General features: G+C 33.4%; 1 protein-coding gene across 1 annotated transcript; it reads left to right on the forward strand.

Annotated features, from left to right (window-relative positions):
• The first annotated feature begins 4,694 nt into the window (after positions 1–4,694).
• On the forward strand, positions 4,695–11,368 carry LOC25487017 (protein PAT1 homolog). The gene is made up of 5 exons (XM_013608855.3): positions 4,695–5,049; positions 5,678–5,817; positions 5,985–6,041; positions 7,237–7,300; positions 8,385–11,368. Exons 1-5 carry the CDS (start codon positions 4,965–4,967, stop codon positions 10,514–10,516), a joined length of 2,478 nt encoding a protein of 825 aa, XP_013464309.1. The 5' UTR covers positions 4,695–4,964; the 3' UTR covers positions 10,517–11,368.
• Positions 11,369–14,597: the final 3,229 nt, after the last annotated feature.

Consider the following 14,597-nt stretch of genomic DNA (forward strand, 5'->3'; position numbering starts at 1 on the left):
ACGGTACGTAGACCATTCGAAATCGACGAGATAGAAATTAGTATAAATGACAATTGTCCCTCAGGCCTCAGCAGACCATGAAGTGAGATACACGTATACATTTGATGTATACTTTTGCTTACCGCTTTTTTAACTTTAAAACCATTCATTTTACCTTTACTTTGATAATGATATTCCTTTTATGTCTAAAAAATGTTAGAAAATATATGATTTGGTTACTGGACATTTTTTGGCTTGCGTTTCAAGCCGCTCGACCGAAGCTGTAGAAACAAAACTGCATGTTGATATCGATGGAATATGATTTTTGGCCTTTGGGAGAAATATCACTGAGGTATGATGTTTAAGTTATACGTAACTTTTAGTGGTGTCTTTCACTAGCTGCAAACTCACAGATGTTTGGAAGCTATTTAGGAGAAATTTTTGTTGCATTTTTTAACTAAATTTCACAATTCATTATGACATAAAAACTTTTTAGAAGTCTATGATTGTTGGGAGTCTCCAGAGGTTCCAACATTTACAATTAACGAACATGTGTATTTTTAATTATCACACTGATTTTGTATTCATTATTATGTTGTTTACAAAAATTATCATACTGATTTTCTTGTGTGAACTTCAGTGTCACATTTTGTGCCTATCAGAGGTTAATAAATAAGAATTCATAAGTGAGCGTGAGCTATTGATTTCAGATTGATGTCAATAACTTTGAGCACGTTCAAGTCAGCCAAACATATCTTAGAGCATTTACTATGGTTTCAACACTTAACACACACTTTTTCTTTTCTCAATACTCCACATCATTTTATCTCTCTTCCGCCTAATATAATTCAACACTCATTCAACTTTTACAATCTCCAATATTTTTTTTAAAACATTCAACGCTCTACCCATCACTTTTTATTTCATATTCTTATTTAATTTTATATTTTTGTTTTTATGATTACATAAAATTACAATTATCGATTATAATTAAATTAAAATAATAAACACTTAGCCATTTATCTTTTAGATTTTTGTAAAAATAAAATTTATTTAAATAATTTATTTTTATTTTCTTATCTTATATTATTAATTAAAAGAAGATTAAAACTTCAAAACAAAAGCTAATAGAAAGATAATAATATTAAGATAGTGAAAAGCTTTGTTTTTTTTTTTTTTTTGTGTCAAAATCAAATGAAACAATATTCTATTTATAGACAAAAAAAATTTTATGAATTTTGGTAAAAAAAAAAATCATTTACAGTGAAATAATTGAATTCAAATAATTAAGATGAAATAAACTTAGTCAGACAACCAGCAAGCGTCACGTGGCCTACTCTTGCCCCACCTTTGCAGATTTCAACATGTTGAGTTCTTTCAACATCTATCTCTTCCACGTCATTTTTCCTCAACTTTCAACACACAATTGCATGCTTTTTAAGTGTTGAAAATGACATTCAACACACCGTTGTAAATGGTCTTAGTGAATTGGAACTGTTGAGTTCTATGAGCACAGTAAGAATAATATTAAATTTTGCACATTGAATCTTAACCATTTCCTGCAACTAAGTCTCCTATTTTTTTATTAATTACAATTGTACAGGGGATATCGGAACTTCATCAATGATGCATTTTCATATAGCCAGTATGATTACTGAAGGTTATGTTAAACATGATAAGAAAATGTTGTTCAAACTGACAAAACTGGTAAGCTCATACTGTCGACTTTATTTTTGTGGTGTTGTGAGAATAAGATTAATGGCTCATTATATGAATAATTCACATCAATATGATTGATATAATGTATTTTTACTACTGATCCTGGGTTTGATATCATTTTAGGGTGAAACTCTTTTTGTTGGATATGAAAGCATGAGGTAAGTTAATCAAACGTCTTTGTTCACCTAAGTGTGTTTAGATTTTAAAAACTTTTGTGATAATTGAATTTTGAAAATATTAAACGTGGACATGGTTTATAATTAAATTTTGCATTTCAGGTTGAAAGATTTGTGGTCTATTGAAATCAACAAAACCATTCAAGGTTATGCAAAACTAGTTAGGAAGGAAGTCAGAAACATGAAGTTTTGCGTTCGTTCGTAGATGATATGAGCGATTTGTACAAACAGGCTGATGCGAAAAAATATAATTTGTTACAAACCATGTTGTCACAATTTTCGAAGTAAGTACATAAATACATGGATTCTTGCAACGTTCTCTATTGACAGTTTAAATGCTAAAGTTGTTACATGAACTCTTTCAATTTATGCATATGATTTAGAATTAAAGATGAAACATAACTTTTTGTTATATAAGCATTGATGGATGGATTTTTACCCGATTTTTGCAGGTCTGCCAGTTTCAACCCGCTTCAGAGTGACATTGTTCGACAATGTTACTGTCAAATTTATCCAATGGTTTTAAAGATGTCAAATGTATGTATTAAGGTATTTTTGTTGTTTTATAGGAAATGAAGTTAGAGAATTTTGATTAAAGCTTAATCATAATATTTATATTTTGTTTGAAATCTTTTATTTGATTAAAGCTTATATTATTGTCATTTAACAGAACGGTAAATTTATGGTTCAATGCGTCCATAAACGGATATTTTTATTTTTTTTATCTTTTTTTTCTCCTTCAGTTAGTGATTACGCAATATCAAGTAGTTGAATACTGTGACATACATCTAATTTTTGTGTGGATTTTCTTCTTCAGTGTCCCTAAATTTGCATTTGTTGTAAACAGTGTCCAAAAATTGTGGAAACTACTTTGCTTCCTACCTGGGTAGAAGAAGCTTTGGTCTCCACCCAATTGTGTGATTGCAAAGATTGCAATACTCGTTTGTACTATGTGATCTTGGTTTAAGTGGAACATAAGCATTTGGCATCTCAGGTTTATGAGATTCCAATTGCGGATGTTTCGCAACCGATTTTTGTTGTGCAAAATGACGTGCAAGGTACTGCTGCTGCTGAACCACCAACACCTCTTCAAATCCAATCAGAAGCGCACCAGAGTATCAATTTACAACATGTAGAAGTTAATTCCAATGAGGATGCAGGGGTTCAAATTTCGAACGATCAATTTACACAAACATCTCAGGTTCCAATTGCGCAGACACGCACTAGCAAAAACATATAGAGTGGTTTGGAGTTATGGGCTAGAATCCAAGAATACGACCAACGGACCGCTGAAGAAGGATTCACGCAAGTACTCACAAAAAAACAGCAGCAAGGTAGGAAAAAAACAAGTCCTCGGAAAGCCGCATTATACAACCCGTGCAAGGGGTGGTCCTCCTCCAACTGACCAATGAATCTGTTATATTGGAATGTCTGAGTTCAGGGTTTTGTTTGGTTGGAGATGCTTCCAGTGGAGTTGCATACGGATTTCCATCGAGACAGAATTCACTTGCTCAACTATAGATTTTCGTAGTCGTTTGTTTAGCTTTTCCTTTAGTTTTTTCTTTGAGGGGTTTTGGCCTAGTCCCCCCTCTCCATGTATATATTTTTTCTTTATTAATAAATTTTTAGAGTTTGGCAGGCAGAGGACGGAGGTTTCCCGGGGTGCCAACATAGTTGGGATGTCGGTGTTGTCTCCTGATGTCTGTTATTCTCCCTGCTTAGCAAAAAAAAAAAAAAAAATTACAACAACAAATAAATTTTGAGAATTTCGGAAACTTGTTCTTCTTGAGATGGTTTTGAGGGAGCTTGACTCTTGGCGACCTCCATGCTAATGAGATATTGAGGTTTATGTACATTTTCTTGTGCCCCAAAATGGGCACCAATGTTCCTCTGTGAAATATAAAGGATCACGTTGATTGGTGATTTGAACTGCATGTCTTGTGCTACAATCTCCACCAATTCTTCTCGTACACTCATTCTCTAAATGGTTGTGGTGGTGGGGTGTACGAGAAAAGACACTCTTGTGTCAAAGTAAAGAAGCACGTGTGAGCAGGTTATAAGTGAGGTTAAGAATGGATCATCATGCATGTGGGGTGAATCCCTATATTTATAATGTATACGGGCTCCCACATACTTCCTTTATCGTCATATTATTATGTGGTTATCTTTGGATACGTTGTCACAAGTTGCTTCCTTACCATGACAACCTATTTGGTTGGTGTTTACACATTAGATTTTGAACGTGTTTGGATCTGCAATGCTGAAGCTGATCTCGCGTCCCAAAACATAAATGAACGTGATCTGCTGGAGCTTCTAATTTTAGAGTTAAGGAAAACGCACGGCAACGTCTAGGAAAACGCTACACCAAACACAAGCTTCTTCTACCGTGTTAGACAGTCAGACCTATTTCATTTTTGTAGTGCATATCTGAATTGCATGACCCAACCTTTATTTGGGTTGAGCCTATTTGGGCCACACCATTAAATTTAAATTTACAAGCATAAACGCTCATCTTTTATAATTTTCCTTTTAAATGAGTTTATGAAGATTCACCATGATACAAAATAGTTTTTACATCCTTATTCAATACGAACCCACCATCATATTATTGTGTAAACTTATATTATCACCGTCTTCAAGTCATAGTTAAATCGACAAAAATGCGAAAATTGTCAATTTATCATCGATATATTAATTTGAATGAATAATAAAATAAAATAACATACATAATTTGAACCAAAAAGGAAAAAAAAAACTTACAAATGATTTTAAAATAGAGAAACACACGTATTTATTTATATATATCTATCTAGATTTATCTACAACTACAAAAAAATAATCTCGGAGTCGTTTTCATTTTAGGGTTCTTCCAAACTTCTCAAATAAATACATCTTTCCCTTCCATTTCCCCCCGATCCAAATCCCATAAACTAATACTCAATTATTAATCACAAATCTTCATTTTCTTCTTCTTCGTTATTACCCTAATCACTCTTAACAAAAAAACAAACAAAAATTAACACTCTTTCGATTTTCTTCAACCGTTTTCGTTTTTCTCTTTTGAAGCGATTCTAGGGTTTTGCGTTTTTTATGGTGGATATGGATGGATTTGGTGGCGGGGATGATGTTAAGGGACTAGATCTTCGTCAATTAGCGGCGGGGGATATTCCTAAAGGTTCAATTCTTTATATTCTTGTTTAATTATGCGTTCTTTCATTCATTTTTGTTTATTTAGATCTGCTATGTTTTTTTTACTGATTTCGTTAATTCATTTTAGTATAATCATTAGCTATAGTTGATAATTTTGTTGAATTTTGTAATTTGAAATTTTTCTTGTTGATTATTATTCTGGATTTGATTTTTTTTTTTGTGTGTGAATTTTTGGATATTTTTGGCGGTTCGAGTTGATGAAAATAGTGTTTCATTTATGATTTACTGTAGTTGTTGATTCAGTATTAAGTTATTTTGCATTAATTTGTTCTCCTTTTTAGTGCAAGAGTTGCTACCTATGAACACATATACGGACACAGGGACACTGACATGTCAACGCAGATTATTTTTGAAAAATTTAACATAATTCAATGTAATTGCATGTCTCAAGTGTCGGACACCGGGGCACGCCTTTGATCAGAGCTTGTTACTACACTTAAAATGATAATTACATATTTTTTCATAACTAGTATATTTTGTTTGGATTTGCTATTTGCAACACCGCGAAGTGTATTTTTTATTTTTTTTCTTGTTAAATAGTTTTAAGAGATTGGTTTTCAGTTTTTGACTGAAGTTTTTCTTTATTTTTGCAGAAGGTGCAGTTTTCGATGCGACACAGTATGCATTTTTCGGTCAAGATGCTTGTGTAGAAGAAGTTGAGTTGGGAGGGTTAGATGATGATGACGGTTTGCCAGAGTCTAATGAAGAGGAGTTCCTTCTTAATAGAGAAGAGGTTAATTTTCACTGTTCTTACCACAATTGTTTTTTCTTTTCATTTTAAACTATCTGTAGATTTTTTTGATATGTAATCATTTTATTCAATTTTACCAGTCAGTTGAATTTTACTAATATGATGGTAGAATTTGGTATTCATTATCTTTTTTATCATTTCATTTGAAGGTTGAGGATGTTAAATCTCTTTCTGATATTGATGATCTCAGCACCGATTTTTGGAAGGTAATGCTTTGGACTTTGTAAATAAGATAATCTACTAAATTGTGATATATAATGCTCTCTTGAATGTTTGAGATTTTATTTTATTTTGATACACGACCAGGTATTGCGATGATGGCAATATCTTAGTTTGCATGCATTAGTTTAAAAATTAATAAATTATGTACGTAAAATTTGAATTTTATTAAAATCAAAATAATTATTATATGTTCTGAAAAATTAATGATTTTGTCGTGTAATGATTCAATTATATGAGTTAATATGTGTTGCAGAAAGAGTTAAAAATGAATTTTCAGTTATTCAAGAGGCACCATGTGGCCTAATTTTAGAATAGAAAACTGAAGATTTAGTGTTTTATTACTCCTATAATCAACCTAATACTTAAATCTCTCTAATATATAAACTGTGCTCCGCCTGCATTGCCTTTCAACACGTTGTCCTCCATCTCCACTGAGGACGATAATCCATTCAATTCACACGATCTGCTTTTAATCGTCTCAATTCACTGTTTTTTTTTTTTAATTTTTTTTTTTTAAAGTTATGCAGTTTGTTTTTTGTACGTAGCATACCCTTTTATATAATTGATATTTCAACTGCTACGTGACTTCCGTTATTTGCCCACAATGTTATCTTCTATTTCTGTTATAACATTGATCTTGGTTTTGAAATGGCAATAATGGTTGGTGGTTCTTAATACCGTTTTTTTCCTTGTTACAACATTTCCTGTTTTATTTTTAATATTGGTTATTTCCATAGTTGATGTCATTATATTTGATAATATATCGGCAATCTCTTTCATAATTTCTTCTGTAATGAAAAGAGAAAAAAAGAAAGTTAGGGGAAAGTGGAAAAGCTAGTTCAAATTGAAGGTCACTTCTATTTGATTGTTCCTGTTGCATTTCAGGCTTATTTCAATGTTTTTGTCATCAACTACACCAAAAAGTTCTGTCGCAAACACATTAGCTAATTCTTTGTTATCTCTCTCTATCTCTCTCTCTCTCTCTATATATATATATATACATACATACATATATATATATACATACATACATATATATATATATATATATATATATATATATTATGCGCTTTGAATGCTCAGTTTTATGTTACACCTTTTGTTTTGATAATTCTGTGAAATTTTTTCCCTATATATAAGAATATGTGGATTAATATTTTTTTCCTCATTTAATTTCAGTTGAACAAGGTTGAGATTGGACCACAAAACACAGCAATTTTTGGTGAACGGGGATCAAGAGAAAGTGAGTATAACAAATGCAATATTTCACCTATTTTCATTTTCGTTTTATCAAAACAATGTTCCCTTTCTGAATTTTACATAAGTATTTAATATAATTTAGCAGTTTGTATTATGGATTAATGCTTTAAAAAGGGATACATTTTCTCAATTACTTCATAAATTTGGAAGACAGCGTTGTGGAATGTGGTGGTTATAGGAAAGATAAAAATTACACACTCACAGACACAGTCTCTCTCTCTCTCTCTCTCTCTCTCTCTCTCTCTCTCAAACAGATATACCAAAAAACTGCAGAGAATAAATAGGGAAACTAATGTGTTTGAACTTGAGATATGGAAGGAACGATAGAATGAAAACAGAGAATAAGATGGATATATCGGAACAGGTAATGACCAAAAGGAAAGGTGATAGCGAAAGTGAGGAGATAAAAAGGAATATAATAGAAAAGGGAAAAAGTGAATAGTTAGAGTGGAAGTTCCTTTTCGAAGGGCAGAATTGAAGTTCACACCCTTCTTTAGATGATAAAAAAAGAGAAGTTAAGAGGACATAATAGAATGGAAAAAATTGGAGCGAAGAGAAGTGGATGCAAAATAAATATAGATAAAAAACTAAGAAAAATGATTGTTCACTGGAAAGGAAAGCTTGCTAGGAAATAGAGGTTGTCTGAGCAGGTCTCTAATGAAGAAAGGGCGTATGACAATTGCCAATGATAAGAGGTGGAGAGCAGAGAGCGATGAAGAATGCAGCATACAGGCTGATACAAAGGGGCTGGTACAGCCTTTTATGTTTTTTTTACTCAAGAGGCTAATATGGCCTGCCATAAGAACCTGGAACGCCGTGCATAGTTTATGCAGGGGAATGGAATTCCCCCATGCCATGGCTTCAATTTTATGACAATGGGTTGTCTATTGTATTTGTATTATCCACTTTTGAAGTTTGATGAATTACTATGAGATGATTTGTTTTTGTGTTCACAGTTACTGTATTCTTTGCATTTTAGCAGCTCTATTCCAGCATTCCTCCTTTTTTACTGTTTGCAATTTTTTTTTTCACTTGACTGAATTATTATATTATTTTATTATACTCAGATTCTACGGCTGAATGGACACAGAGGAATGATAATCTTAACTGGTTTGACCAGAATCCTTATGATAGTGAAGGTTCTCTGGATGGCAGAAGACTGTCATCACAGCCTTATTCTTCTTTTGCCCCTTTACAAGAATCAAACTCCTTGTATAGAACTTCTTCGTATCCTGAGCAGCAAAGGCAGCAACAACAACACTACCTCCAACATGGCTCAAGTGAATCAGTTCCTAATCGGTTTGATCAGCCTTTTCGTGATTCTGAAACACAGGATGGCAAACGATGGTCATCACAGCCACATTCCAACATTGCACACATAGAAGAATCAAAGTCTTTGTACAGTACATCTTTATATCCTGACAAACAACAGGAGCTTCTTCATTTTTCTAATGATTCTACTTTGGCACCATTTACTTCCTATCCTCCACCTGGTGGTAGAGCTCTGCAGTCTTCTCCAAGTCATAATACAGGCCCCATAAACATTCCTTATCATGCTGCAGGAGCTCAGATGGCACTATCTTCTCAAAACCGTTCTCATTTATCCAATTCTGCACTACAGTTGGGTGGATTAAACCATGGGTCACCTTTAAGTGGAAACATGCGCCAAATTCCTATGGGTTCCCCTCTTAATCAGCGAATACAGAATCCATTGGTTAGCCAGGCAGGGCTATATAATGGAGCCCATCCCAAGATTTCTTCTGGTTTACCCATGATCAACAAATATGACCAGATGCTTGGGATGATGGAACTGAGGGATCAAATGCCAAAATCTGCTCAAATTGGTAGACAGAATCTTCGATTTTCTCCTCAGGGTTTTGATATGAGTAATAACCATAAATTCAATAATGGATGGCCCCGATTTAGGTCTAAATATATGACGACTGAGGAACTTGAGAATATATTTAGATTGCAGCTTGCAGCAACACATACAAATGATCCATATGTAGATGATTATTACAACCAAGGCTGTCTTGCGAAAAAATCTTCAGGTGCTAAATTGAGGCGTCACTTTTCACCAGCTCAAATAAGGGAAATCCCTCTGCGGGCTTCTTCTAATGAACCGCATGCTTTTCTTCAGGTTGATGCTCTAGGGAGGGTTCCATTCTCATCAATTCGCAGGCCCCGTCCTCTGCTGGAAGTTGAGCCACCAAATTCCTCACGTGCTGGTGGTTCTGAGCAAAACATTTCAGAAAAGCCCCTTGAACAGGAGCCAATGTTGGCAGCAAGGGTCACAATTGAGGATGGTCTTTGTGTTCTGCTTGATGTAGATGATATTGATCGTTTCCTACAGTTTAATAAGCAGCTTCAAGATGGTGGAGATCATTTAAAACGTAAAAGGCAGGGTCTTTTGGAAGGACTTTCAGCCTCGCTTCAATTGGTTGATCCACTCGGAAGGATTGGACAGACAGTTGAACTTGCTGCAAAAGATGACTATGTTTTTCTCAGGATACTTTCTCTTCCCAAGGGTCGAAAACTACTTGCTAGGTACCTTGAACTACTTTTTCCTGGGGGGGACCTTATGCGAATAGTCTGCATGGCCATCTTTCGTCATTTAAGATTCTTATTTGGTGCCCTTCCCTCCGATCCAGTGGCATCAGAAACTGTAATTAACCTTGCAAAGGTAGTTTCAAAGTGCGTCCGTGAAATGGATCTCGTTGCACTTAGTGTTTGCCTAGCTTCAGTTGTTTGTTCTGCTGAGCCGCCACCTTTACGTCCCCTTGGAAGCCCTGTTGGAGATGGGACTTCCCTTATTTTAGTATCAGTCCTTGAGAGGGCTACCGAAGTTTTAACTGATCCTCATGCTGCTAGCAACTATAACATTAGAAATCGTTCACTTTGGCAGGCTTCATTTGATGAATTCTTTGGTCTTCTCACCAAGTATTGTGTCAATAAATATGACAGCATCATGCAATCATTCCTTGCTCAAGGGACATCAAATATGGCGGTCATTGGGCCTGATGTTGCTCGAGCTATTAGTAGGGAAATGCCAGTTGAGCTCTTGCGTGCAAGTCTACCACACACCGATGATCGCCAGAAAAAAATATTACTTGATTTTGCTCAGCGCTCTGTAGTTGGATATAGTAGCAACGCTGGGGGTAATGGTCACCATGCAAACTCACAGTCGGTGATGAGATAATTAGGTAATGAGACATTCATCTAAGGAGCTGTTTTCAAAGTAGAATGGCAGTAAATTTCATAACAACCTTGTGTTTCTAGTTACTTTGGAGCAGTTTGATGTGGAAGTATCAGGTGCATCTACCTTGAAAGTTTTTTAGCATCTTCATATCTTCTTTCTTGTTAATGCAATGTAGCATTGTTATAAACTTGCAATCGGGCCCATTGTGTATTATGATAGACTTGGCTTGATTTGTTCCTCTTGTCTTTTATTTTCTTTTGACAGGGGAGCTTTTTGTTACTCAGTTTGTTGTTTCTAGGGAACAATAGTGGTGGGTAGTATGTCTAGGGTTAGGTTTAAGCTTAATCCTAATGTTCCTTTACTATTATCATACAGGCATGGGATTGGTTTTGTCTATTACTCCATAACATCTACCTTAATAGGTTTCACATGTCCAAATTGAAGTAGCATTTTGGGGTTGGCCAATTTGACCATTGGACAAGGTGGTATTGGTATGCCTAATAATGAGTTCTGTCAACCTTGTTTCACGGTGTTAATGGTTTTAGTTTCAGTTTCATCCTCTCTTCCTCACTATTCAGTTGCGGTAGATGTGTAGTTTTGTACCATCTCTTGTTCTTCAATTGGAGTATTGTTGGTCTATCTTTGTTGTCTCTACTTTAGTTTTTCTTGGTTTTCATTTCATGTTTAGCCAAATAATTTGGCAGTTTCGTGATCTTTTAGTTTTATGGGCAATGTAGAGAATTTTCTCATCATTGAAAATAATGCAAAAAGGGCAATGTTGTTTTGAATATGTTTATGATAAATTCATGACCGTATTGCTCATTTATAGAATGGGGAGTTAATTTGGTTCAAGCTTCCATATTCCTTGATCCTCTACACCTCCCAACAGTAAAAGAATTTCTTAATTGTTATTGGCCCCTACTTCTAATGTTAATGGCATTATTATAAGTTTTTCAAAACAGTTACATGAATCTGGACCCTCATTGTCCATCACACCATATTATTACACCATTATAGTGTGTGTACAAATGTTTTTTTTATTTTTTTATTGGAGATGCTTTTTATCAAAATGAATTTAGATTTGCATTATTGTAGTATTACAACACATTGATATACATGGGTTATCAGAAATGCTTCGTGGACCCACACAATATCCGAAAATAACCGGTCAATTTGTTAAAAAGAAATTGTTCTAAAATGATTGATTTATTTCAATTTTTACCACAACAGTAATTTTTTCCTCTTCAATTGTATCATCTAGTTAATGTTATTTGTATCAGTCTCAATTCACTATTTTACACTTCACATTTATAGTAACAGTGAATACACTAATACATAATAAGAATACTTAGAACGACTTCTCTTTTTCTCTTATTTTACATTATATCAGAAAAAGTAAAATGACTTTTCTCGTTCTCTCTCTTATACATATACAGTTTTCTCATCAGTTATTTTAGAATGAAGAAAATGTTTACAAGACTTGATACTGATATACACAGGCTACTCCATAATGCAATAATCATTGTTCTTAGTAGAAAAATCTAGTTACAGTTGAATTGACTTCTCCTTGAAAAAGAACTTGTTGAAAAAACTGCAAGTTATGTCAATCAACAAAAGAAAGAAATATGGATAGGAATAGGATAATATCGAAGAAGTGGCTTCTAGTGAAAATTATGCACGATTCAACGAAGGAGACTGATATGGGACCTGTTATGGATAGAATGATGAATTCAAAACGAAAAACTACTTTGTTAGATATCACATCCTTCCTAATGGGACAGCTTAGCCTATTATGCTTTAATATTAACATAAGTACTCCTATTGGGAATAAAATTTAGTAGATGCTTGTGGAGTAGAGTTTTAATAAGCATATGCTCTGTAGGCTTCACATATCAAAATATTATAGACTTAATTACTCTTTTGGTCCCTTAATTTATTTTTTGGTTTCGTTTTGGTCCCTTAACTATTAAAAGTTTCGTTTCGGTCCCATAACTTATTTTTGGGTTTTCTCTTGGTCCCTTAACTATTAAAAGTTTTGTTTTGGTCCCTTAACTTATTTTTTGGTTTTATTTTGGTCCCTTAACTCTAATACATTCATCCTAACATAAAGGACCAAAGTGGTTGACGGACGAAGAGCTAAGGGACCAGAACGAAATCAAAAAGTAAGTTAAAGGACCAAAATGAAGCTTTTAATAATTAAGGGACCAAAACAAACCAAAAAGTAAGTTAAGGGACCAAAACGAAACCAAAAAATAAGTTAAGGGACCAAAAGAGTAATTAAACCAATATTATAATATATAGTTTTTGTTAGATAATATACAGCTATTACCAGAAGTATTTAATAATTTTTTTAGGTGCCAAGTTTGAGTTATTTGATGCTTGTTAAATACTCCACTCGATCCTTGTTATAAGAAAATCATTTAGTTGTAACTTTTTGAATGTTTTTATAGATATATCTTCATATAAATTTGTTAAGTATGCTGATATTAAAAAAACCAAACACATTTCCTCAACCAAAAAAAAAAAAAAGAACAATGAGAAGTATGATATGTGCACAATAATTAACTCCAAAATTTCTAGCCATCATTATTTTCATTATAAAATTTGTTAAAGCAATTTTTTCCTTTATCTCTCAGTTGATGAATTAAGGGAGTGTCATGAATTAAGGAAGTGACAGTTTCAGCATATTTTAAAAAAACTGGTATAAAATGTCACAACACTGTCATGCAAATATGAATGGAGGAAATGAGTCTAATTTTTAAATTCCTTCAAAAAAGTCTAATTTTTGAAGCGTAGAACAGGGAAAAAAATGATTTAAAAACCACAAAACATGTAAAATTATCATCACACAGCGCAAACAAAATAAGTCCATTCTTTATTTAGCGAAGAGCCATTTTAAACCGAAATAAAAAATGTGAAAATTAATTTAGTCCTTGAGAAAAATACAATTAAGTTTTAGTCCTCGGAAAAAATAAATAGAGACAACTTAAGGTACACAATACAAATATTTATCACCAATAAATAAAAAAAAAATATACGAAACACAACAGGTTTTGTCTTCAAACGCAGTGGTGTACTCTACCTGAAGCGTGTTTTCGGCTGTATTTTGACAGATTTGAGCATATTGGGGGGCAGATTAAGAATTTGCCCTAGTTATTTGATCTTTCACTTGTGCAAGATCCTTGCTGCGACTTATATCACAGTGCATTACAACAAATAACTGAACTTGTTAAAGAAAACACAGCAAAGAAAAAGAAAAGTCTCTGATGTCTGAGATGCTAGTGAAAATTCATCAAAAAACTTGCATTCCATTTTAATTTTGATATATAGTTCTGAATCAATATACATACCTCTAAATACATACTTGAATGATTTCTATCAAATCATAAATGAGGTATTTTCTTTCTTGCTTCTATGCATGTGGATCCATGTTAATAATCATCTCCTAATCAAGTAATGTATGACAGTGATTTCTCTCGGGTGTACCCTCGAAGGTTTTGTGATTATAAAAGAAGCGACCAAAATAAGCTGTACTTGTAGCACTGCATTCAATATCCAGGTCTTCCAAGACCCCAGGACTCTCCCAAAAATGGCTCCATTGGCTTTGCAGATTACACAGCAACATTGAAAATCCACAATAAACATATTTCCAGCAAAATTAAGATTTTTAAGCATTTTATAATTGTCAGTTTGAAATATAAATGTGACCAACATATTCAACAGATCTTCATTATCATTATCTAAAACCAATGTATTATACCTTCAAAGAGCAAAATTGGCAGGATTTTTCTTCCTTGAATCAACAGCAACCTTCCAACTGGTTAGGTTATTTTCTAGACCTTAACTAGATAATTTCTGAATACTGATAATCCAAAACCTTTCTACATCAACATGTACGTCCATATCAAAGATTCTTGATATTGGGTATGCCTACATTTTTTATATGCCAATGATACCATATTACAAAAATGTAAACTAGAAAAAAATTGAAAGACTCAAATCTTGTATTGATTGAAAATGAATTGAGTTATTAGAATCAGTTCAGATTACAGTCAAAAATTGAAAGACTCAAATCTTGTAT

The sequence above is a fragment of the Medicago truncatula genome, chromosome 2 (genome assembly GCF_003473485.1).
Source record: "Medicago truncatula cultivar Jemalong A17 chromosome 2, MtrunA17r5.0-ANR, whole genome shotgun sequence".
Classification (NCBI taxonomy): domain Eukaryota; kingdom Viridiplantae; phylum Streptophyta; class Magnoliopsida; order Fabales; family Fabaceae; genus Medicago; species Medicago truncatula.